At 43.1% G+C, this 25,804-nt stretch overlaps 1 protein-coding gene across 1 annotated transcript in view; it reads right to left on the reverse strand.

Moving 5' to 3' along the window:
* Nucleotides 1–25,804, reverse strand: part of LOC307035346 (ephrin type-B receptor 2-like) — a 91,295-nt gene that overhangs the window by 17,793 nt on the left and 47,698 nt on the right. Inside the window, exons 2-8 of the mRNA XM_079674536.1 lie at nucleotides 11,906–11,970; nucleotides 10,105–10,789; nucleotides 3,207–3,362; nucleotides 2,569–2,904; nucleotides 1,899–2,023; nucleotides 1,544–1,706; nucleotides 1,317–1,425 (exon numbers count right to left, since the gene is read on the reverse strand). Coding sequence (XP_079530662.1) covers nucleotides 1,317–1,425; nucleotides 1,544–1,706; nucleotides 1,899–2,023; nucleotides 2,569–2,904; nucleotides 3,207–3,362; nucleotides 10,105–10,789; nucleotides 11,906–11,970 — 1,639 coding nt within the window. The remainder of the gene's footprint in view (nucleotides 1–1,316; nucleotides 1,426–1,543; nucleotides 1,707–1,898; nucleotides 2,024–2,568; nucleotides 2,905–3,206; nucleotides 3,363–10,104; nucleotides 10,790–11,905; nucleotides 11,971–25,804) is intronic.

Below are 25,804 nucleotides of genomic sequence, written 5' to 3' on the forward strand. Positions count from 1 at the left end.
TATGCAGCACTGCACGTGGAGATGTGGACGCGCAAGTCGCGCAGATTATGTACATATAAACCTGCGGCGGAAACCCCTCTTGTCTGTCAGTGTGATTATGACTGATTTGATAAAAGTAACAAAGTAACGCGTGTCGGGGCAATGTTAGTAACTGTAGTGTGATTACCGAATAACGCGTTACACCCAACTCTGCTCTTCAAAGGGTGAGCGTGTCTGAGTGTGGGGGACATGGGGCACTTGCGCTCTCCCCGTGCTCCTTAGGGACTCGGGAGAGGTGGTGCACAGTGAGCCCATACGGGGGGAGGCGAGGTAAGCGCGTCAGAGTGTGCTCTGTCAGCCTTGGCCCAGTCTTCTCCACGGTCACAACCGAGGTAGAGGAGGGTGTGGCTGCTATCCAGAAAGCCGGTCAGGGGCAGTGGAGTGGAACGATGTTGTTGGACGACAGCGCTTGTATACATCGCCTGTGAGAGATATAAAGAGGGGTTACGTATGGTAACTCATGTTATATAAGCAAAGGGCGGAGCCCTCTACTCGGGGCCCTGTCTGTCCTATGCTGCTCGCTGAAGAGAAGTGTAGGATGACGGGAACGGTAGGCGTGGCCACCTTATATACGGTGGGCTTGTGCACGCATTCAGGTAGGCAGGCCCCGGGGGCCGACTACGGTTATAGATATCTCAGTATGGTTGAGAGGTAGTACCCATAGAGTCCAGTAGAGACTGTGCTTAAATAACAAGGGTTACCATACGTAGCCCCTCGATTTTGATAATATTTTGTTTTAAGACCAGATGTTAGTCACCTTGCAGGCTTCAGTTTTTCAGCATTATCTTCCTGAGGTGGCTCATATAGCAATAACTTACTGACTAGATGTAATGTGACAAGGGTTGCTGCCAGTCAGGAACCAACAGAGAATATTCACATTTTTTTCAGTTTTCAGAGATTTTACTATATTTTAGCTAATTGTTTTGGTTTGAGGACACTTATCTAACAGATGCATCCATTAGGGCAGCGTTTCTCAAAGTGTGGGGCACGCCCCCACTGATCTTTTGAAAGTAGCTCTCATCCTAAAAAAGGTTGGCGACCCCTGTTGTAGAACTATACATTTGACAATTTTAAGCTTGGCCTACCATTTTATTGGAGCGATGAGGAACAGGTGGGGCTTGAAAAGGCCCACCTGTTCAAAGTGGGGAATGACAGAAAAAGTTTGAGAACCACTGCATTAGGGGATACTCCTTTTACACTACATGGTGTTTGGTTACACAAATGAAAATAATATTATTTTTATACTGTTATAATGGTCTGTAACATTATTGGCTTACCTGCGGCAGACAATTATGAAGACAGTGATGGCAATGATGAAGATGACCCCTGCAGCAGCAGAACCGAGGATGAGGGGGAGCTTCTCCTGGATACTGGTGTTATATTCCTCTACAGGTTAAAAATATGGATGTTATCCATGACTGGATTACCTATTTGGACGAACAAGATGTATTCATACAGTATTTACAGAATCTAGTTATTCAGTGGATCTAACTGTCATTCCTACCTTCAGTCATGGTTTGGAAGTACATTTTGCCACTAAAACTACCAAATCCAGCGACAGTCCGGGCCCTAACCTGAAACACATAGATAGTTCCAGCTTTCAAGCTCCGTACGACTGCAGTGTTGGTCTGACTCCTCGTCAGAGAGGAGTTCAACTCTGCCTGGTTCTGAAACACATCATCAGAAATTCAAAAATGTAGATTATAAAACAGAAATATGCTGTTTAATTACTATGATTAAATTACTACAGCAGTAAGATTGTCTCTGTCATGATGTCTGAATGAGCTATTTTGGGAAAGACTGATCTAGACTGTCTGTTTTATTTTGTAACTAACTCATCATCAGCAGCATTGATGCACCTTCTCATAGTATTGCAATTCATAGTCCAGGATCACTCCGTTGGGCTGGTCCGGCTGGGACCAGGACAGGGTGATGCTGTCCGGTGCTCTGCTGACCTGGTGGATGATGGACACTGCCGATGGGGCTGAGACAGGAACAACGTTAGCTTAAGAAAGAGGCTGTAATGAAACAGAAAGTCTACAGAGACTGCTGACCGATTCATGAACGCCAGAAGGGGGAAGTAACTAAGTACATTTACTAGTAAAATGTTGGGCTACCTGTACTTTAATTGAGTATTACCATTTGATGCTACTTTATACTTCTACTCCACTATATTTCAGAGGGAAATCAAGTAATTGTACTCCACTACATTTATTTAACAGCTTTAGATACTTAAATTGCATCTCCAAAAACGTCTAAACTAGTGGATTAACTCTTGAAGCCACAAAAGAGTCAAATTATTAAAATATAAATGCCAATCTGAACTGTGTTTGTCTACAATAGTAAAAATGTATTATCTAGAAATTTCACATGTATAGATGTAATTATAAACACACATAAAGGAATTTTCTGCCCAATGATTATTTTTACTTTGTTTACTTTAATTATATTTTGCTGATGATACTTCTGAAAACTTCTTCCACCACTGTAGTGGTGGAAAATGTCGTCATGTAACCCCGTTTGGCTCACCAGCCTGGTTGGTGGTGATGTTGACGGCCGTGTGCTGGGGGGAGTACAGGCTCTGGTCCGACACGCCATTAACTGTCTGTATTTCGAAGGTGTACTGGGTGTGGGCCAGGAGGTCGCTGATGTGGACGCGGCTGTCCGTCAGACCCAGCTGACGTGGGACAAACTGCACATTGTCTCCACAGCGGGTGCAGCCCCCCCGCCCACTGCCACAACTCTTACATATTATGTTGTAGACAACATCTTCTCGGCCACCGCCCTCCTGGGGGGGGCTCCACTCCAGCCTCAAAGAGGTCTCATTCACTATGGAGATCACGTTTTGTGGAGCTGATGGAACAGCTGAAAGAGAATGGGAGAGCAGAGAATATAATAATACAACTGAACTTGAAAAATGTTTTTTAGTAACTTCTAAAAAATAGTTAAAGTTTCTGCATGTTGCTATTACAGTATAGACCAGAGAGATTATCATGCCAATGTTCCTGCAGAACATTGAAAGAGTGGACTAGGCCTTTCCCTAAGAGCTAACTTAGACTAGCAGCCTAATGTGTATTATTGTTGCTTCCCTGTTTTTAAATTACATTCAGCGATTTGAGCTGCTGGGTGCAACACTGCTATGAATGCTCTGTCATGACAGTTCGTACTTGTGCAGGGCATCTGTTGAGGGTCGGAGTCGGTGCGGTAGTATCCCCTTCGACACACACAGTTAGTTGCTCCTTCGCTGGTGGTCCGGCTGTTGATGGGGCACTGCAGACATGAGAGGTCTCCCTGTGCAGCCTTGAAGAAGCCTGACATACAAGCTGTAAGGGAAATATATAGCTGTTAAAGACAAATAGAATGGACAGAAAAAAATGAAATGAGAACAGAAGGTTCAGAACAATTTGCATGGTCAAACGCACAAGAGAGAAAAAAAAGTGGACTACATTGTTGATTCTTTATCACATCGACTTGCTGCTTAGTATCAGAACCCTAGTATTAGTTTTAGTCAGGTCCAACAATAATATGTCTGAGCATTGTATCCCCTGCATACATAACTCTACTACATTACATTGCATTTAGCTGACGCTTTTATCCAAAGCGACTTACAATAAGTGCGTTCGACCAACAAGATACAAACTTGAAGAAAACAGAATCATATAAGTACATCAGGTTTCATAGAGCCAAAACATTTCAAGTGCTACTCAACTGGCTTTAGATGAGCCAGTCCTTTATTAGTATATAAGTGCTTTGTTAGCAATTCTATCGCTCGAAGTGGAGTCGAAAGAGATGAGTTTTCAGTCTGCGCCGGAAGATGTGTAAGCTTTCTGCTGTCCTGATGTCAATGGGGAGCTCATTCCACCATTTTGTTGCCAGGATAGCAAACCCACGTGTTTTTGCTGATGGGAACTTGGGTCCCCCTCGCAGTGCGGGTGCAGCGAGCTGTTTGGCAGATGCAGAGCGGAGTGCACGTGCTGGGGTGTATGGTTTAACTATGTCCTGGCAGTGTTGGGAAGGTTACTTCCAAAATGTAATACATTACATATTACTTATTACTGTCTTTTTAAAGTAATAAGTTACATTACAATATTACTGTCTCTGAAATGTAATGAGTTACACTACTTTTATATTACTTTTGAGTTACTTTCACCAAAATAAACGCAAAATAATGGCTAGGTATTTTAAATGCTAAAATGTAGTTTAGTGCAGCAACTGTGTAGGCCCTTAAGGCTACTAACAACTTTTATTACAAGGCTTAGTTGAATACTCGATTCTGATTGGTAAATTCTGTTGCTAAGGAGGATCAAGAAAGAGAAAGTAAAAAAGGGTTAAAGACGCAGCGCTGGACGTCAGATAAATGAACAGAAGAAGACAAACAAGAAGTAAACACTAACAGGAACACGGTATGGGCTATACAGTGTTTAAGGACTTGTTAGTGGATCAGAAACTGTGAACAGAGTTGGACAGTGCTGCCGAAAAGTTGTTGTTCTCGCATTTCCAGCCGTTGGTGCGCCGTGGAACGGAGTTGTTTTTTTTCTAAGCGGAAGAAATATGATCATTTTATGTCAATAAAATCATTTCAATTAATATTGGGAGTCGATTCCTTAGTTTGTTTAGTATCTGACCGTGTAATAAGAGGGATAATGTGCAGCGACATAATGTGCAGTGACATTATGGGGAAAAGAACACCCTTCAGGCTCATCAAGATCAGCCTGACTGATTACGTAAGCACCAGGTGTTACGGTGAGTGAAGCAAGCAGGACCCAAATGCAGATAACGCTGAAAATGCCTTTATTTCAAGGATAATATAGACAAACGGAACACTCCCCGGTGAACACAGTCACCAACAAAAGACGAACCAACACTGAACACAGGAAGAGACAAGACTAAATACAGGGAAGGGTAATCACAAGACGAGAAACAGCCGGGCAGGGGAGGAGAAACACAAGGGCGACAGGTGAACACAATCAGACAATTAGACACACCAGGGAAACTAACGACAGGGGAAAAACACAGGAAGAAGGACCAGAAAATATACAAGGAGGAAAACACCCATAACCAGACATACAAAACTACAAACGTGACATAACATGAGAATCCTGACACCAGGCTTGCTAATCTACCGGCACAATCTTTCTCTGGTGTCAGAATGTCGCGCAATGTTAGTGAATTCTTAAAAAAAACACCATTTCATTTCGGGTTAAAATTAGTTGTAACTGCGTTACTGCGAATTGTAATGGGTAGTATATTACCCAGATTTAATTAGTAATACATTACTGTAACTCCGTTACTTTTGTAACGCGTTATACCCAACACTGTGTCCTGGATGTAGAAAGGGCCAGATCCATTCACAGCATGGTACGCAAGTACAAGTGCCTTGAAGTGGATTCTATCAGTTACTGGATGCCAGTGAAGGGAGCGGAGGAGCGGCGTGAAGTGGGAGAATTTAGGAAGGTTGAAGACCAGACGATTTGCTGCATTCTGGATGAGCTGCAGAGGTCGGATGGCACATGCAGGTAGACTAGCCAGGAGGGAGTTGCAGTAGTCTAGGCGTGAGATGACGAGAGCCTGGACCAGAAGTTGCGTCACTTTCTGGGTCAGGAGGGGACGTATCCTCCTGATGTTGTAAAGTGTGTATCTGCAGCAGCAGGTTGTAGCAGCGATGTTTGCAGTGAAGGACAGTTTGTTATCTAGGGTCACACCCATATTCCTTGCAGTCTGAGTCGCGGAAACAACAGAGGGGCCAATGTTGATTGTTAGGTCAAGAGTGGGACAATCTTTTCCTGGAAGCAGTTTAGTCTTGTCAAGGTTGAGCTTGAGGTGGTGAGCAGACATTCACTGAGAGATGTCTGCTAGACAAGCAGAGATGTGTGCGACGACCTGGGTCTCTGAGCGGGGAAAAGACAGAATTAATTGGGTGTCGTCAGTGTAGCAGTGGTATGAAAAACCATGCGGGCTAATGACCGATCCGAGCAAGTTTGTGTACAGAGAGAAGAGGAGGGGACCAAGGACAGAGCTCTGAGGGGCCCCTGTAGTTAATTGATGAGGGTCGGACTCGGACCCTCTCCAAGTTGCCCTGTAGGTGCGGTCTTTGAGGTATGAGGTGAGGAGGGAAAGTGCAGAGCCTGAAACTCCAAGTTCTTGGAGAGTGCAAAGGAGGATCTGATGATTCACCGTGTCGAATGCAGCAGACAGGTCCAGAAGGATGATGACAGAAGAGAGGGAGGCTACTACAGTTCAGCAGAGCATATATGAGTCATGCCTGGACATCTGCATCTTATAAAGGTCATATCATCGAGGTGACATATTCTAGGACTCTCTCAGAAGCTGTCAGTTCAGCTGCTCACTGGGTCAGAAACATGTCCCAACATTTGGAGCTGAGGACACTGTGAGGACACTGTGATTACAAAAGACAAGAAGGAGAGCTCAAAAGGCTGCATTAATTCATCAGTGTATGTATGATGGTAGATGCTTATTGTTCTACACAGAGAAAATGAAGGTGGTTAATTGGTTCATGAAGTGTTTTGATAGCCAAACGTTACTAAATCTGATCATAGCTCAAGATATTCATTTTGGAAAACAGTGATTCTTTTTTATTGATCCTTATTTATTGTTTTATAATATGAGTTCCACTACAGTTATTTGTAGTGAGGTGAGCATTTGTACTCATAATGGGTTTTCAGCATATATTCATGAGCATCCATACGAAACTTTAATACAGTAAATGTAATGTTTTATGATAATTTAAATTATATAATTTATCAAAAAAACACCATCAGGTCTTGGTGAATATATTTGAGAAGCTTTATCTATATAATATAATTTTCCTCTCCAGGAGGGGGAGAATGAGACGCAGCGGTGGAAAGGAGTAGAGAAGCTTTCTTGGCCATGGCTCGTGTGCAAACACGTCCACCCCAAGTGTGGATTGCCCTGCCGAGCCAGGGAAAACCATAGGGTACTGTGGCTGTTGCGCTGGTTGGCGAACAGGTCCATAACCGCTTTCCCGAACTGGGTCCAGATCTGCTTCACCACCTCCGGGTAAAGCAACTGTGGTGCGTTTGTCGCCCTCACCAGCACATGTTTGCCCTGTAGTAAGGGTTTGAAGTGCTGTAGGACCAACACTACTGCCCGCAGCCGTAGAAGGTTGATGTGCTGAGTCTCTGTCAGAGGCCAGCCACCACCTATAGCTCTCTCTAGGCAGGTCCCCCCCCCCATCCTGTCACGGATGCCGTGATGTAGGAGGTCACCCGGACCAGTGGAGTTCCCCTCCGCAGATGCTTTGAGGACCCCCAGTATCGGAGGTTGGCGACGCATATGCAGTAACCTCAGCGGTACCACGAGGTGAGCAGCCGCCATGAGACCCAGAGTCTGCATAATGGTCAAAGCTGTCACCGTTGCCCCCTGTCGCAGTCTGCAAACTGCCTGAAGAAGGGATGCCTGTCTGCTCTCTGACAAGGTGGCACGTAGTCTGCCTGCATCGAGCAAAATCCCCAGATACACCACCTGCTGGTGAGGTATGGGACTGCTCTTCTTCTGACCGCAATCCAATTGGATCAATTGGGCGATGTTTGCCCCTTCCCTGGACTATGAGGTCGTATTAGAAAAACCCTCATGCCATGGTCGCGAAGCGGTTGAAGCGCTGTGGCCACACATTTGCTGAACGTGCGTGGCGATAGGGAGTAACCAAACGGTAGTATGTTGTACTCGTAGGCTACTCCCTGGAAGGCAAAACGCAAATACATTCTGTGCTTTGGAGCAATTTTTTGCATGAAAGTAAGCGTCCTTCAGGTCGATGGTTGTGAACCAATCGCCCGGCTGCCCTAGTTCCAGTAATTGTTTTACATATGGAACTTTTCGCAGGCAATGTCCTGATTCAGGCTGCGAAGATCCAGGAAGTCTTCTTGGGAACCAGGAAGTACATGGAGTAAAGCCCCTTTTCTCTGTCCTGAGAATGCACAACAGACACAGCCTGTTTTTGCAACAGGTCCTGAATCTCTGTTGAAAGGAAACTCCTCTCATCTCCTCCTGGGATGATAGATTTGCCTCTCTTATGCCCCTGAATGGAGGAGGGACAAAACTGGAGTGAGTACCCCTGCTTCAGTGTCCATCCATTCTGTCAGTCCACAGCTTTTTTACTTTTTGGAAAGTGCCATGCGGCGTGATCCCACTGTGGCCAGGGATATCACACGACAAGCAGCGGCGGCCACACCGTGGACCAGGATATTCATTTGGCCGATGCTGCGGCCAAATAATCGCTCCGTTCCGGTGAGGTGGGGGCATCTTTCGGAAGAGCAATCAGCGAGACGCCCAACACCTGTGTTTATTTGCAGCCGCCCTGTCACGCGGCAGCGGGGCAGAGGTTCTCTGCCCAGCCTGCTGCCTGTGGGATCAGATGGGCTGCCAGGCTCCGCCGCCATGGTCATCACCAGGGGGAAGTACAGACCTGGGTGGTGGACTTCCATGGACGCCGGACCGGGAAGTGCCCTACAACGAGAAGTCCTCGTCATCCTCCTCCCCGGAGCCATCCGCCCCGCTGGAATGGCGAACGTGAATGGCGAACGTAACGGTAACTTTTTCCTTCTTATTCTTTCCTTTTCTCACATTTATTTATGTCAGTTGTTTGTCCTGCTCGCTGAAGAGAAAAAGGATGACAGACAGGAGGCCTAGCCGCCTTATATACAGTGGGCCTGCGCACACATTCAGGTAGGCTCGCCCCGATTGGCCGGCTAGGTTTTTGCAACTCGGTATGTGAATGCTCGCATAGCATGGTTGAGAGTAGTACCCATAGAGTCCAGTAGAGGGCGGAGCCTGTTTGAGATATAACTCACATGTGAACTATTGGTCTGTTACAAATGCATCATGAAAGGATGAGTCTTGCCAAAGTCTATGACACACTTGTTAAGGAGATGGAGCTCTACTGTGGACCCCGTCCTGGGCCACCATCACAGGAGCCAGCCAAAATGCTTGATCCCAGGAGGCAATGCAGGAAGAATCCTCTGACCTCTATCTGTTTGTTTAAAGATGTTAAATATTGCATCACATGTTAGTCTTCACTCAGCCAAGATACAGGGAAGGACCTGTTTAAGATTATTAACTGGAAAGTAGCTGACGTCTGCTCGAAAAGGTTGCTTGACATCACTTCATTACGCCACTCACTTATTTGCATATCCTTTCAGTCAACAATGTTAATATTTACATATAGGCTGAACTAATAACTCTAAACTTACTTAACTAGCTACAGTTATTTTTCATCAAAATGCACGTCAATCTAGCTTTAATTTCTCACCTTTTTTCCTTAGTAAATAGGGTTGGCTATTGTTTGGATTTGGAGGTTCCAGTTTCATTTCCAGGTCTGCTTATTGATTCCGATTCTTTTTTGAGAGAGTTAAAACAGTCCGCATGCTTCTTTCACAAAAAACTGTACTTATGAAAACCTTTACTCATATTTATACTAACGGTTCAAGTCATATGGTTTATCAAACGTTATAAATGCAAACAGTTTCAATTGGTTTCTGTTATTCAATCATACAATTCGAAGAAATCTGTAAATTATTTTCCATTTTCCCCCGGCCTCCTCCACTGTAACTGTGACACTGCACCCTGCAGCAGCTGCCCCATCGTGTCACTGCTCGCAAGTAAATAAATAATAATTTCAACAGCCTGCTTCACAAGCACCAAACTGACTTCCCTCTGCTCAGCCCGTGTCTGTCTCACAGTCCCGAGGATGTGAGGACAGACACGGGAGGCTTGCATAGAGGACACGTTAGTCTCTATAAAGAACACACAAGTTGAAACAATGAATTACATTCATTCCTTATTAGAGAAGACACAGATGATTAGGTTGAGGAAAATGACTGGTGTTGTGTAGCAGTGCCTGTCACTCGGTACACTGCTCTTATAACACTGTACTCGCAACTTTGATTAATCTCCCCATAACGCTGGTACTAAAGAAAAAAACAACCCTATTTGTAAATGTGGTTGGGACCACACATATACACTCATGTTTTACTGTCACATGCAATATTTGCTGAGATGCTTTCTAGTCTAGACCCTGTGGTGTCTTACCTCTGCAGACCGTTCCATTCTCCACTGACTCGTACCCGGCCTTGCACATGCAGTGCCCGATGGGGACCATCCACTCCCCCTCCCCGTTGCAGTACAGCTTGATGGGAACATCCACCTCCTCCCCGTTGGGAACACACACCCCTCTGGCCGCCACCAGAGACGTGCTCTCTGCTCCAGAAAGAGTTTCCGGGAAGATAGCACCATTCTGGGTCACACCGGGACATTTCCTGTAGAAGACTCGAACAGCGATGATTGACATGCATGCACCGTAATCCTGAAAAGCAAGGTAGAAGCCGCTGCGCGAAACAGGTCCAAAACTCCGGACTTCACTGTTAATCTTCATGATTCGTCCACCAAGATCCACCTGAGAGAAACTCTCATCGGCTGCTATAGTGTCCACCTTCACCCAGGGGTTCTCCATCCAGGGGGGGGACGATTTAGTGGCTGTGTCAGAGTCCGACTCATAGTAGTACAGATTGAAGGTCTCCTTGCAGGAGCCAGGGACGTTGGGTATAGAACTGCAGTCTCGCACTGAGAACTTCATCTGGACGTGGATGCGCTGAGCCCCGCGGCGCCGGATGTACTTGGTGCGGACCCAGTTGTTCTGGCTGCTATCGAAGACGTTGCACACTTGGTATGTTCGAATAGTGTTCATGTTTTCATCATAGCCACTCACTTCTTCCCACTACAAAACACACAAGCAACAACAGTTTATTCAGTGACACATAATTAATGAACAAGAACTACAAAAACGTACACTTATAGGTTTTATGAAGTGGTACGGCCCAAAAGAAATACTTGGTTTGTCATACACACACATCATCACTCATTTCACATTGAGTCTGAACACACCTTAGAAGGTTTTGCAGTGCTTTAACATTGTCACTAGTTCCACCTTTATTTATCGGGGTCAACATTTTCATGACTTCCAGAAGGTTGTTTGTCAGGAGGGTGTAAACAAAGACAGATTTAAACATGCTACACTACTCTTGAACTATTTTAGGCAGTTAATATAAAATAGTTGTAAACACTGTATTCCAACAAGAAGGCTATGGTTTAAACTGAATATAGCTTGACAACACATTCATAATGAAATTGTTTTTTTTTTTAAAGTTGTAACAGTCAAAAAGTATATTTGTTTACCTTCTTATGTTATTCTTTACCCAGCTGTAATGGGGTTACATTTGGATTAGAACGTCAACAACAGGCATTAGCTACCAGTTATGAAATGTATCAGATTTACTCTCTGTAGATTTAATTTTCTGAAATGATGAGCAACTTGTACTTTACTTAAGTGTTTACATTTCATTGCATTTATTTTATACATCGATTTCACTACATTTGAGAGTAAAATATTGTTATTTTTTCTTACCTACATTTATCCAATCCAATTCACTTTATTTATATAGCACATATTAAAAACAGAGGGTTTACGGAAGTGCTTCACAGCAAACATAACATTATTATAAAATATAATATTACAATAATAGATAAAAGGCACACATAAGAATAGATAAAAGGCACATAAAGGCTATGAAATTGTTGGTTACTTTACATGTTAAAACGTTATGTATAGAGGCTTTCATCATCATCCGTTAGCACTGAAACAAGGCTCTTCCTAATTCCAGAGCTTTAAACAAATGTTTTTTATTGACACTGAGGGAGTCCTCTCATTGGTGCATTTCAACCTGAAAAGCTACTGTGAATGCATCACTATGGCGACTGTCCCATTGCAACAGAACATCAGAAGGTCAGCTGCATACTGCAGGCGGTTCCTTGTGTATTGGTTTGTTCCACTCACCCCCTGTGTTGGGTAGATGGTCCAGCCCAGTTCTGCTGTTGCTGTGGTTGAGTCCATTAGTACTTCTGCAGGTGACAAAATCAAATATGAAAATCAAATATTATATTATATATTCAGTCATAGATATTGAGTTTATTACAGGAAATTGAATTCAGTCATTTTACATACTGCACTGGCAGACATTTCTTCATTTCTGTAATTGTAATTTATTTTTAGATCACATTCATCCTGACCACTTGCATAAGGGTGAATGTAATTTATTTATTTGAAATGAGTTTATATTTAAGATATGTGTCGAATTACTGTAATTGGTCATTAAACAATTGGGATGTTTGTGAAACATGTGTCTAGCTGGATAAAATCACTATGTGGACATCAGGGTTGGGAGGATTACTTTAAAAAAAAAATGTAATCCTATACAATTACTGGTTACCTCTAATCAGTCATCCAACTTGAGTATCAAAATATAAAAGTAACCTGATTACTTTCCGATGGATGGCCTCATCATCAAACGCAATTAGGAGACATTAAATATCAGGTGTTTTTTACTTGAAGGTCACCTATTATGCAAAATCCACTTTTTCATGTATTTTCTACATAAACAAGTGTAAAGAGATTCTGAAAGTTTCAGGAAAAAAGATTCTCTCACTTTTTGTCCTGATCCATATAAAAACCTGCCAGATTTTGGCCACTTTATGATGTCATAACGATTTTTTTGGGCTTGTGTAACCATTAGCCAATAACCAACCAAGGTAACCCCCCCCCCCCACCTTATCACTTGAATCTCCTAATCGAGCACCATTGTGTTCTTTTCAACCAAATATCGTCACAGATCGCTCACCTGGTACAGACTGCTATGAGAATTATGGGGGTCGAAAAACATCCATCTCTCCTTAACATATATGAGCAGTCCATTATTAGACAGGCACAACAAACCATGTCTGATCCCCCCCCCCACATTCTCCACCCAGAATTCCAGCTCCTTCCTTCTGGTAGAAGATGCAGGGTTCCCAAGAGCAGGCTGAACCTCTAGAACAGGGGTCACCAACCTTGTTTAGGATGAGTGCTACTGTCAAAATATAAAGCAAGTCGGGGGCTACTTTTACTCCTCTTTTTTTAGTTTTTTGCAGTGTATATATTTTATATTTTATATGCTTACCTTTAACCTTTGTGTGCTGTTTGGGTCTGTGGGACCCGTTTTCAGTGTTTACTCAAAGAAAATGTATGCAATTTAATAATTTTAACCTGCTTTATTTGGGGGTGGACCTCACATCCTCTAGGGGGGGGCTCACATCCTCCAGGGGGGATCTCACATCGTCTAGGGGGGTCCTCACCTCCTCTAAAATATGTTTTTTTAAATGTTGAAGTGAAATGCAACAATCTGCTGCACTTTGAGTACAAAATGAATTTATGGATACAGCTCTCAACACTCATATGAAAGGGAGCTGTATACTTTTCAATACTCCAATCATCTTTAGAATATTATCACAACCAATAACAAATCATTTAAACTGGTTTATTCTTATCTTATGTTACCTAATTAGCATTCTTTCTTTCTATTTTTGCATATTTTACTAATTACTCCCCTTTTAAACTGTTTTTTGTACTGTCCTATACAAACTGGAATGACTTCTTACTTTATCTATATTAAATAGATAAAAGTGTGCTCTCCCTAGCTCTCTCTCTCTCTCTCTCTCTCTCTCTCTCTCTCTCTCTCTCTCTCTCTCTCTCGCTCTCCCTAGCTCTCTCGCTCGCTCACAGAGGCTGTGTGCTCCTCCTTGGCGATGACGGGTTGCGTTAAAAAATAATAATAAACATATTTGTAAAGTGGGAGGACACAAACGGGATTTCGAAAAGTGCGGGGGACATGTCCCCCCTGTCCCCAGGGGAGATTACGCCATGCATGTGTGTGCGTCAAGTGGAATAAATATATACAGGACTGTCTCAGAAAATTAGAATATTGTGATAAAGTTCTTTATTTTCTGTAATGCAATTAAAAAAACAAAAATGTCATACATTCTGGATTCATTACAAATCAACTGAAATATTGCAAGCCTTTTATTATTTTAATATTGCTGATTATGGCATACAGCTTAAGAAAACTCAAATATCCTATCTCTAAATATTAGAATATCATGAAAAAGTATACTAGTAGGGTGTTCAACGAATCACTTGAATCGTCTAATTAACTCGAAACACCTGCAAGGGTTTCCTGAGCCTTGAAAAACACTCAGCTTGGTTCAGTAAACTAAATCACAAGTATGGGGAAGACTGCTGATCTGACTGCTGTCCAGAGGACCGTCATTGACACCCTCCATCAGGAGGGTAAGACACAAAAAGAAATTTCTCAAAGAGCAAGCTGTTCACAGAGTGCAGTTTCAAAGCACATCCACAAAAAGTCTGTTGGAAGGGGAAAATGTGGCAGGAAACGCTGCACAACCAAGAGAGATGACCGCAGCCTTAACAGCATTGTGAAGAAGAGTCGCTTCCAGAATTTGGGGGAGCTTCAAAGACATTGGACTGAAGCTGGAGTCCAGGTATCAAAAGTCACTGTTCACAGACGTGTCCGGGAAATGGGCTACAATAGCCGTATTCCCATGGTCAAGCCACTTCTGAACTCAAGACAACGGAAGAGGCGTCTGACTTGGGCTAAGGAAAAGAAGCACTGGACAGTTGCACAGTGGTCCAAAGTCCTCTTTTCAGACGAAAGCAAGTTTTGTATTTCATTTGGAAGTCAAGGCGCCAGAGTCTGGAGAAAGGCTGGAGAGGAGCAAAATCCAAGTTGCTTGAAATCCAGTGTGAAGTTCCCACAGTCAGCGATGGTTTGGGGAGCCATGTCAGCTGCTGGTGTTGGTCCACTGTGTTTCATCAAGCCCAGACTAAATGCAGCTGTGTACCAAGAGATTTTAGAGCACTACATGCTTCCGTCTGCTGAAAAGCTCTATGGAGATGAGGAATTCATTTTCCAGCATGATCTGGCACCTGCCCACAGTGCCAAAACCACCAGTAACTGGTGTACTGACCATGGCATTACTGTCCTCGATTGGCCTGCAAATTCCCCTGACCTGAACCCCATAGAGAATATGTGGGGTATTGTGAAGAAGAAGCTGAAAGACACCAGACCCAACAATGCTAATGAGCTAAAGGCCGCTATTGAAGCATCCTGGGCATCCATAACACCTCAGCAATGCCACAGGCTGATTGCCTCCATGCCACGCCGCATTGATGCAGTAATCCGTGCAAAAGGATTCCCAACCAAGTACTGAGTGCATTAATGGACATTTTCAAATGTTTGATTGTGTTTTGCTGTTATAAATCTTTTTTTTTTACTTGGTCTGAGGAACTATTCTAATTTTTTGAGATAGGATTTTTGAGTTTTCTTAAGCTGTATGCCATAATCAGCAATATTAAAATAATAAAAGGCTTGCAATATTTCAGTTGATTTGTAATGAATCCAGAATGTATGACATCTTTGTTTTTTTAATTGCATTACAGAAAATAAAGAACTTTATCACAATATTCTAATTTTCTGAGACAGTCCTGTATACAAGTTACAACACACACAGAGTAAAACTCTGCTCCTCATGTGTTGTATAGGCTGGCATGATAGGCTGTTCAATGGGGCTGATGTTTTGTGTAGATTCTGCCAGAAGGAAAATCAGCGGAGAGGTGCCACGTTGCTTTTCTTCCCGACTGCAACGCTGGTCCCACAAATCAAGCAAGAACGTGAGTGGTCGATATTCATTGTGGGGGTGGGGTGTTAGATAGATATAGAGTTGTAGTAAGTAGATAGAGTTCGCTATGATTTAGGTTTCGTTTATGCCTAGAGTAGATTATTTTAATTACATTTCCTTTTTTGTTTTGGATTTGCTTGATGAGCTATTTTTAGAACATGCCCGGCGGGCGACTCACGTTGCCCCTGCGGGCGACTGAGTGCCCGCGGGCACCGTGTTGGCTACCCCTGCTCTAGAAGCACTCATTCCTGCCTCTGTCCATTACGCTGCTCAACACTCAACTGTGATGTAATACTCATGTTGGCCATGAGGGTTGTGCAATAGGTCGCCTGCATCAGTAGGTGCGTCTGTGTATTGTGTATGTGCAAACGGTGTATGAGTGATGATATTTGTATGTATTTCTTATTGTTTACTATGTTTGTATATGTACATGTATGTGCAACTGCAGGACGGAGTCCAGAACACATTTCCTTACGGGGACAATAAAGTATATCGTATTGATGAAAAACAGTATAATAGGGGACCTTTAAGTGTATTATGTAAGAAAATAGAACAATGTGACCATAGAAAAGAAGAAACCAAGATATTCAGGATCATAAATGTGTATTATTAAATGTAGGCTAGACCTACAGAATAGGAGCACTTACAACAAGTGTTTTAGTTTAATATATGAATTAAAATAAAACTTTATTTTCATTTTAATGAATCAGGTGTCCACCTACTGCATTAAAAAAATCTATTTAAATAAAGAATGAAAGTAGCGAAAAGAAAAACCAAAAAGAAAACCCAGGCAGTAAGTCTACCTTTAATATATCCATCTTTATTGATACATTGTTATCTTGCAAGCAATCCTCAGTATAAAAAAATGTAACGGTAATCTGATTATGTTTTTTCTTACTGTAACTGTAAGGGAATGCAGTTACTCTTTTTTTTATCTTGTATCCGTTACTCGGAACAGAGGAGTGTGTGCAGCTGCATGTGTATGACAGACAATGAGAAAGTAAAAATGATTTTTTTTAAAAAGGAGACACTTTCAGTCAGGAGCATGATTGTACAGTAAATGGTGGAGCAAAATAACAATAATTATAGTCTCACATAATTCATCATTTTCATCTGTGTCTGAATATTTTATGTTTCCTACAGTAACTAGGACTGTGTTCAAACAGACATGAGAAACGGATTTCAAATCCCTCTTTGCAACACATGCCAACACAGAGATCTATGGAAGTAAAAGAGGAAAGGTCAAGCGTTCCTCAACTCAAGGTGTAACAACACTGTTTTGGGAAACTTGTACATGAAAGTGCAAGTTGCTGGTAGATCACTTTGTAATGTGAACAATGCTGATTAACTTATGAAGAATCTGTCAAAAATAATACTGACTTCCTAAATAGCCTTTTATCATCTCACAGGTTGTTGAAACAACACGCTTACACCAAAACTGCCCTTTGTATATTTAAACACAGTGCTAATAATAGCCACACACATCCACAGCCACAGCTCCCTGACAGCTCCTCTCCTGCCCCAGGCATCTGCTCTCTTTGACTCTACATCCATAAACCTCTGAGTGAGGTCTATAATCTGTGTGCCATCCCCCCACCACATGTCAGGTGAAACCATGCTGCTAGCTCTGGGTATCCAACACATCCTCAATTATTTACATCACCCTGAGAGTCCGGGTGCTGAGTAAAGCCTCTCCCTTCAGGGGCTTTGAGACGAGGGATGACAGCCGGACTTCCTGTTCATGTTCCGTCACAAAATACATTTAAGTGACAGTTGTTTAATTCTGGTGCTTTTATTGTCTGCCTTTATGATCTAATAAGTACACACACAACTGCACAAACTAACACACAAGTTGCCCACTTCAATGAGTCTTTGCATAAAAGTAGCTATTAGCCTACAAACAGAGCGGAAGTAATTCACTGAACGCCCTCAAACATGCTGCTCTCAGCTTCACGTGTCTTCAGCAGCAGAGGAGCAGCACAGAGATCACTGCGACACTAGAGGTGAGCCCACATTTTACTCTAATACAAAACACACGGTTCATCAAACAGCAATTACTAGAAGTTGATACAATATATAAAAATTGACCATTTTCTATAATCATTTTAGAAACAAAAAATCTCAGATTTACCTCCAAGGGAATGATCGACGGTTCATGGTTAATTGCAGGCAGCCAAATGATGTGTAAATATTGGAATACTGTCAGGATTTTCAGACAGAGCACAGCTTGATTTATTATTCTGCTTCTATAAAATTAGGACTCGTAAGAGTGAGACAAAAACAGATTGGTTACATTTAAAGCAGCAGAATGGTAAATGGACTGTACTTATATAGCGCTTTATCCAGTCTTTAAGACCCCTCAAAGCGCTTTACATACTAAATGTCATTCACCCCTTCACACCCATTCATACAGAGCAGTGTACCTTACTCTAGGACCTAACATTCACACACATTCACACACTGTTGGCCATGCCATCGGGAGCAACTCAGGGTTAAGTATCTTGCCCAAGGATACATCGACATGTTGACTGCATGGGCTGGGATCGAACCCACAACCTTCTGGTTGAAAGACGACCACACTCCCTCACAGCCACAGTCACTCAGAAGGATATACCATCAATTTTAGTCCCTGATACACCCCCAAAACAGTGGATCCTACATTTCCCATACTGCCACAGAGAAAGATCTTTCAGTTTGATGCTTTGAGCCAGGCAGAGACCTCAGTCTGATTCAACACAAAGTGCTGGCTGGATTCATAAGATTCTGAAACATCTTGTCTCCCTGGTCATCCAGGTGTCACTCATTTTCTCATTGTTCACACAACTACATCTGTCACCGGCATCATTAAGGCTCATCCCATGATGCTTCTAAGGATGCCTTAATTTGAGTTTGGTCAGCACCTATACTCACCAGGCTAGACCATTTCACAGGGGTGTGAAACAGGAGTCAGTGGAAAACATGTGCATAATGTTCTGGTTGGTGGACAGGCGACAGCAGCTCCTTCATTAACATAAATGTTTACAAATGTTTTCCGATCAAAGTGGGAACATTTAAAATTGTTTTAACTTTTTTAAGTTAGAGTTTTATCACACATAACAATATACAAAAACAATTATAGTATTTTTGTTTTATTATTGAATTGAGTGTTTAGTATTTTGTTGGTTCTCAGAGTGGGCCTGAATTGCCAGCCTCCACTGTTGCATCCAAATTGCCCATGTTTCCGGCTGCTCGCTTCCTGTTAGTATCAGCAGCGATTAATTAGGAGCTGGGGGGGAGCGGGCCAGGTGTCAGAGCCACCGCTAAACAGGAATAAAGAGGCCATGAGCACTGACCCAAAACCCATTCCCACAGACACAAGCAGGAAGGCAGCAGGAGGCTCAGAGACTGAATATATAAATGGGTGTGTGCAGAGAAACAGCCTCATCTGTCACACACTCATCACTCAGTTATATTGACAATTTGCTAGAGCAGCAAAGTTATTTATCGGGGTGTTGAGCTTCACTTTTATTGTATTTTGTATGAATTGATTCCATTGATTTATTTTTTTAAATACACGCTAGAATCTTCTGAGCCAACCCGTGAGTGGGTCCTACTGATTCTATTTTTCCCTTTGGGCATATTTCCAATACATGTTGATACTAAAATACCCACATCCTTTACGAAATATGAATTGACTGATATTAACGTGCACAAAAATAACTAGTGTAAATTGCTGAATTGACCAGCTGACTGCATGTATGCACATTGAGACATCCGTCATCATGTGTTCAGAACAGCGGGATTGAAATCCGTCATGATCAGAGAGAGAGGAGTTATATTTGTTAAAAATGGAGCGCTGTGCTGCAGTTGAGCATTTAAAATGCAGCTGGGCTGTCATTGGCAAGAGCGGTGAATGGGGACATTCACCGCTCTTGCGGGCTGCCAAGGGCGTTGCCCTCCTTTCGTGAGTAGACATTTGTCATGGCAGCTCTTTGCAGTTTGATCACAACTGACTGCTAAAAATGTAAATGACATGAAGCAACTATGAAAAGAAAGACCAAGGAACATGAACACAGTCATTAAGGCATAATACTTGTATTATTATATATTATTATATTATATATCAGCTGTGAGCTCACTGTCTCTTTCTCTGTTAAATAATGACACCCTCCCTTTCCCACTGCTCCATCTGTCCCTGCATTCCTGCACTATATATATATAAATATATATTTATATATGGAGAGAAAGCAGAGAGCTCTTGTTCTGCCTTTCTCTGCAGGATTCAATGGAAAGTAGGGCAAAGAGGAGGAGAGAGTGGGCCAAGACCAGCACGCATAATCCTCGTAGGCTGTGCCACGCTCTGTATGCCACGCTGGATTAAACCCACAGGGACACATCAGCGAAAATCACTTTGTTCTATGTCACAGCGCCCGCCATGCTGCTCTCAGCACTCATATTCAAACACACGGTATTCTGAGGGTTTTTTGGTTATAACTAGGTATCACACATCATGGAACTTAATTTGCAACATTACGGGACATAATTCACTGTGGTTTATATTTTGTGTTGCACCACAGACCTGTTAGAGAGTGTACCTTGTTGTTGTTATCATTTTAGCTTGACAGTAGCAGCTAGCAAGTTACTCTTTCCTCTGTAAACCAAATGGAAAATAAAGTGTGGAGTTCCATACTGAACACGCCGCCTCCGACTCCCATTCATCGGCTCTACACTGGTGACCCTTACGTTTTTTAGATAGTTTCCGAAGACTTAGTGAACATGGCTGATCGCGATGTTTATATTAAACTGCCGGGGTTTTGGGAACATGCCGCTATGGCGTGGTTCACACAAGTGGAGGCACACTTTACCTGCCGCCAGGTCCGTGACGAGGACCCGAAGTATTTTCACGTGGTGGCGGCGCTGGGGAGCTCCACGTCGTCTAGGTTAGTCGGATTTATCGCAGATCCCCCACGCCTGGGCAAATATGTGACCTGCTCTATCGAAATCAGTCGCATTGACCCGAAGACACATTTTGAGTTGTATACACTGTTGGAAAGAGGAGATTCCTAGCTTTCTAATGATATCAGGATTGTTGTTGTACTCCAAATATTAAGCAAAATATGTCACATTATATAATGACTGTCACTGAGTCATTTTGAGAGAAAGGCCTTCAAAGGGCGTACAACGGGCTGTCGGGCTCACTGTCGGGTGTGGACAAGTACCTCAGGCTGTTGGCCGAGTTCCCGGACCTGACGCTGCGCACCTTCTCTGCGCACCTTCTCTGCGCCCAGCACCAAGCATGGGGTGGAGCACCACGTCACCACTGAGAGATCACCAGTCTACGCCAGGGTCCGGCGGTTGTACCCTTCCAAACTCACAGTAGAGAAGGTGGAGTTCTCAACCATGGAACGCCTGGGTATCATCCGCCGGTCTGATAGTCCTTGGGCGTCTCCTCTGCACATCGTTCCCAAGCCTAATGTTGTTTGGCGCCCGGTCTACTGCCGCCTCAACGACGCCACCACACCCGACCGCTACCCTGTTCCGCACATTCAGGACTTTTCGGGGCACCTGGCGGGTAGGTGGACCTAGTTCGTGGATACCACCAGGTGCCCATGCATCCCCTGGACATTCCCAAAACGGCGGTGATAATGCCATTTGGGTTGTTTGAGTTCCTGCGGATGCCTTTTGGGCTCAAGAACGCTACTCAAATATTCCAGTGCCTGATGGATTCAGTGCTGCGGGACTTTCCGTTTGTGTTTGTCTACCTCAGGGGTCTGCAACCTTTTTGACCAAAAAAGCAATTTTTCCCCCTTTTCCACCAATTTCTTTTGTCTGGAGCCGCAAAACATAGTTGATAGCTTGATAGATTATAAAGTTATATATATTGTTACATCAATGAGAAAAAACACAGTTGTTTTGCATTTATTATTTATTACATAGATAGAAAACTGTTTAGGCCTACATCTAATAATAAACAAAGAACTCTTATAAGCAGAATTAAAATTTCTGGTCCAGGCTCTCGTCATCTCACGCCTAGACTACTGCAACTCCCTCTTGGCTGGTCTACCTGCATGTGCCATCCGACCTCTCATCCAGAATGCAGCGGCTCGTCTGGTCTTCAACCCTCCAAAATGTTCCCACACCACGCCGCTCCTCCGCTCCCTTCACTGGCTTCCAGTAACTACTAGAATCCACTTCAAGACACTGGTACTTGCGTACCATGCTGCGAATGGATCTGGCCCTTCCTACATCCAGGACATGGTTAAACCGTACACCCCAGCACGTGCACTCCGCTCTGCATCAGCCAAACAGCTCGCTGCACACGAACTGCGAGGGGGACCCAAGTTCCAATCAGCAAAAACACGTGGGTTTGCTATCCTGGCTCCAAAATGGTGGAATGAGCTCCCCATTGAAATCAGGACGGCAGAAAGCTTACACATCTTCCGGCGCAGACTGAAAATTCATCTCTTTCGATTCCACTTCAAGCATTACAATTACTAATAAAGCACTTATATACTAATAAAGGACTGGCTTATCTAAAGCCAGTTGAGTAGCACTTGAAATGTTTTGGCTCTATGAAACCTGATGTACTTATATGATTCTGTTTTCTTCAAGTTTGTATCTTGTTGGTCTAATGCACTTATTGTAAGTCGCTTTGGATAAAAGCGTCAGCTAAATGCAATGTAATGTAATATGTGACCCGCTCTATCGAAATCAGTCGTAAGTCGCAACGGTTCATTTCAAAATAAACGTGGATTTGCGTAAAAAACTTTTTGTTCAAGTGTTTTGTTGATTTTAAACAAACAAAGTATTGGCTTTCAGAGTATGCAACTTTTATTTCCAAACTCACACGATAAATACATTCTTTAAGCTTGTAAAGGGAAGATGACAGGCAATCTGCTCTTTCGCAGCGCCGCCCCCCCTCCCTCCGGCTGACATTATGAATGTAAGCGTGGAGTAATCATAAATAACACGGTAGGGTCCGTTACAGTTTGTTTTCATCTGATTTCAACTAAACAAGGTCTTGGCTTTCAGAATATTAAACTTGTTTCGGTAAATTCAGATGATAAATACAACTTTGAAGCATGTAACGGCATAATTACAAGCGGAGAACGGAGTAATGTAATGTCACAGCAGGCATAACAACCGCCGGTGTTTCTCGTGAGGGTTTTCCCCGGGAAATAAACGCAATACACACTAACGCAAAAAGACACAAACACACACACACACACACATGTATACACACACACTCGCGAGCTTCCCCCAGACCAGTAATCCAAACGAAAATATCTTCCCTCCGTAGTATTTTGATCATTTGGTCGCTTATAATCAATCAGATCAATGGATTCCAGAGAAGAGGAAACTTTGAAGGCCTTTTTCTCAAAATGATGACTCGGTGACAGTCATTATATAATGTGACATATTTCGCTTAATATTTGGAGTACAAAAACAATCCTGATATCATTAGAAGGCTAGGAATATCCTCTTTCCAGCAGTCTATACAACTCAAAATGTGTCTTCGGGTCAATGCGACTGATTTCGATAGAGCAGGTCACATATAGCTGCACCCTAAAAAGAGTTAACTGATTGAATTATGACTGAAGATCGTCGCCGTGAATTTAGGGCGTTCGTTGACTACAAGCCGCTCACGTTCGCCATGTCCAAGGTGGCGGAGCCTTGGTCTGCTCGCCAGCAACGACAGCTTTCCTACATCTCGGAGTTCACCAAGGACATGGCAAGTCAAACCTGGTCGCAGATTGCCTCTCCAGGGTCGTCATCGGGGCCGTCCAGTTGGGCCTCGACTATACGCGTATAGCAGCGGACCAGGTCACGGACCCCAGCATCGAGACCCTGAAGGGGGCTGACGTGGGGCTGCGTCTGGAGGATGTGGTTTTCAGCGACGCGGGCGTTACTCTCCAGTGTGACTTCTCCACGGGCCAGCCGCGTCCAGTCGTTCCCACCAGCTGGAGGCGCTCTGTGCATAGCTTGCCAGCGTGCTAAGGGGCACCACCACACGAAGGCCCCCCTGGAGCAATTTCTAGTGCCTGAGAGGAGGTTTGACCACGTCTGGTTGGTCCATTATCCTCCTCCAGGTTTTTACCTACCACCTAACTATGGTGGACAGGACGACCTGTTGGCCACACCTTCGTCACACATGTTGCCACTTGTTTGTACCATTTTCAGGCTATTTGTAATCTGTTATGTTAATGTTAATGTTATGTTAATCTGTTCTGTTATGTGTTTTTATTTTTATTTCAAGAAGCCTATTAAACAAACAATGGATGTATTTTATGAACATTTATCCATGCTGAAAGTAGATTTAGATGTGTTAAGAGTTGGATAGAGATTATTATCTAATATAGGCATCCAATGAAGCATTGCATGAAGTCTGTTGATTAACCAGAGGCTGTTTTTGGGACTGCATAAACGTTTTTATATTTGTTTTTGTAGGCAGACCATGCAGGCCAGCCGGATGGTCACCAAGGTTCATGTTTTAATAACATTTTTACAAAAAAAGCACAGACGAGCCTAACATGTGAAAAAAGGGCTTAGACCTCAGAGAGTTAAACTCGGGCCTGCAACCATAGTTTTACTGTATTTTGTTCTGAAAATCCACAGCGGAGGTTTGTGTCGTACTACATGCGGTGTATTTTGCATATTTCTCAGTAGCCAACGATCTGTGAGTCTGTTGGTTCGGACATAAACTCGGCAATAAATGTAGTCTACATTTCATAAGAGGTGTAAAACCTGTGAGCATTTTAAATCGCATTTGAACGAAAGGCTTATATAATCTGTAGTTGCAGTTTGTATTGTTGATTTAATGTGTGAACGAGGCGATATAGAGAGGTCACATTAAAGTCCTTATCTTGCGTAATTTACTGTAGCTGAAAGATCATAGAACTGTTTCAAAATGCATTAACTTGTTGGGTCTTATTCCAGTAACACGTGATATAGATCGAATATCGTTTCCTATTTGCTGTAAATCACTTGTTAATATCGGGAAAATGGGTCAAATTCAGAGGTATCCAGAAAAGTCTGGATTCAAACTTGCCGCTGCTTGGTGCTGTGTCGTGACGTCACGTGTGGTTCCGCGAATCCTGGTGAGTTCAGCCCGTCCCAGCATCACACAGTGTAGCATTGCTGGTATAGCCGCATGTCAACTTTGTGTATCAGTGTTTATCTCCGAGTTTGTCTTGTTTTTTCCGGATCATGGTGAAGAGGTGTGTCGTTGGCGGGTGTAGCAACACCAATCGGGATGGTTTTACCGTTCATTTGTTCCCGAAAGAGAAGGTTTTACGGGAGAAATGGGAGCGATTTGTGCGATCCGGACGGCAGCAGGGAGCCAGACAGCGGCAGCCGGGAACCACACGTGACGTCACGAAATGGCCTGCTTCCAGAAGCAAAGTTTTTTTATTGGACCTAATATTTTTCCTTTTTTTACATATTATTCAGTATGAAATAAAGAAACATACATTGACTATCTGTTGCATACACCCCCCAGAAATCAACTGCCAAAAAAAGTTTTTAATGTAAGATAAGGACTTTAAGCTGTTGTTATTATTAGGCTGGACTTTGTTATATACTGTTGTAGTGGTAAGCAGGCCTATTGTTTTTGGATATTTGGGCAGTTAGGTGGTCCTTGAGTGTTTTTTTATTTGTTAAGTTGTCCTTGGTATGAAAAAGTTTGAGAAACGCTGATCTGGACTGATACCATCCAGACTAATACCATCGAGACTGATACCATCCAGAATGATACCATCTAGGCAAAGTGTGCAGATGCCAACAGGGCACCAGGTTTACTGCAAACTGGTTGTATATGATTTGATTATATTAGTGATAAAATCTACCTTAAAGGTCTCCTATCATGCAACATGCACTTTTTGATGTCTTTTATACATAAATACGTGTCCCCGGTGTGTTAGGGAACTCACAAAGAATCAGAAAATGAAAAAAATACATTTTATGCATGTAAACGGTCTGCAGAGTCACAAACCCTCAAAGTACACCCTGTAGCGAGTAAAACTCTAACACAGAGAAGACCTGTCTGTGCTGCCCCAGAACGCCTCGTTGGAGATTTCTCTTTTTCCATTGACTTGCATAGAGCTCCCTGAACGCTGGTAATAGACGAGTTGGAATCGCGGAGAAGTGCTCTCCGCAGACAAACCTTTTTCTTACTCAATATCAAGCC

This window comes from Notothenia rossii (assembly GCF_949606895.1).
Source record: "Notothenia rossii genome assembly, chromosome: 4".
In the NCBI taxonomy this organism is placed as follows: Eukaryota; Metazoa; Chordata; class Actinopteri; order Perciformes; family Nototheniidae; genus Notothenia; species Notothenia rossii.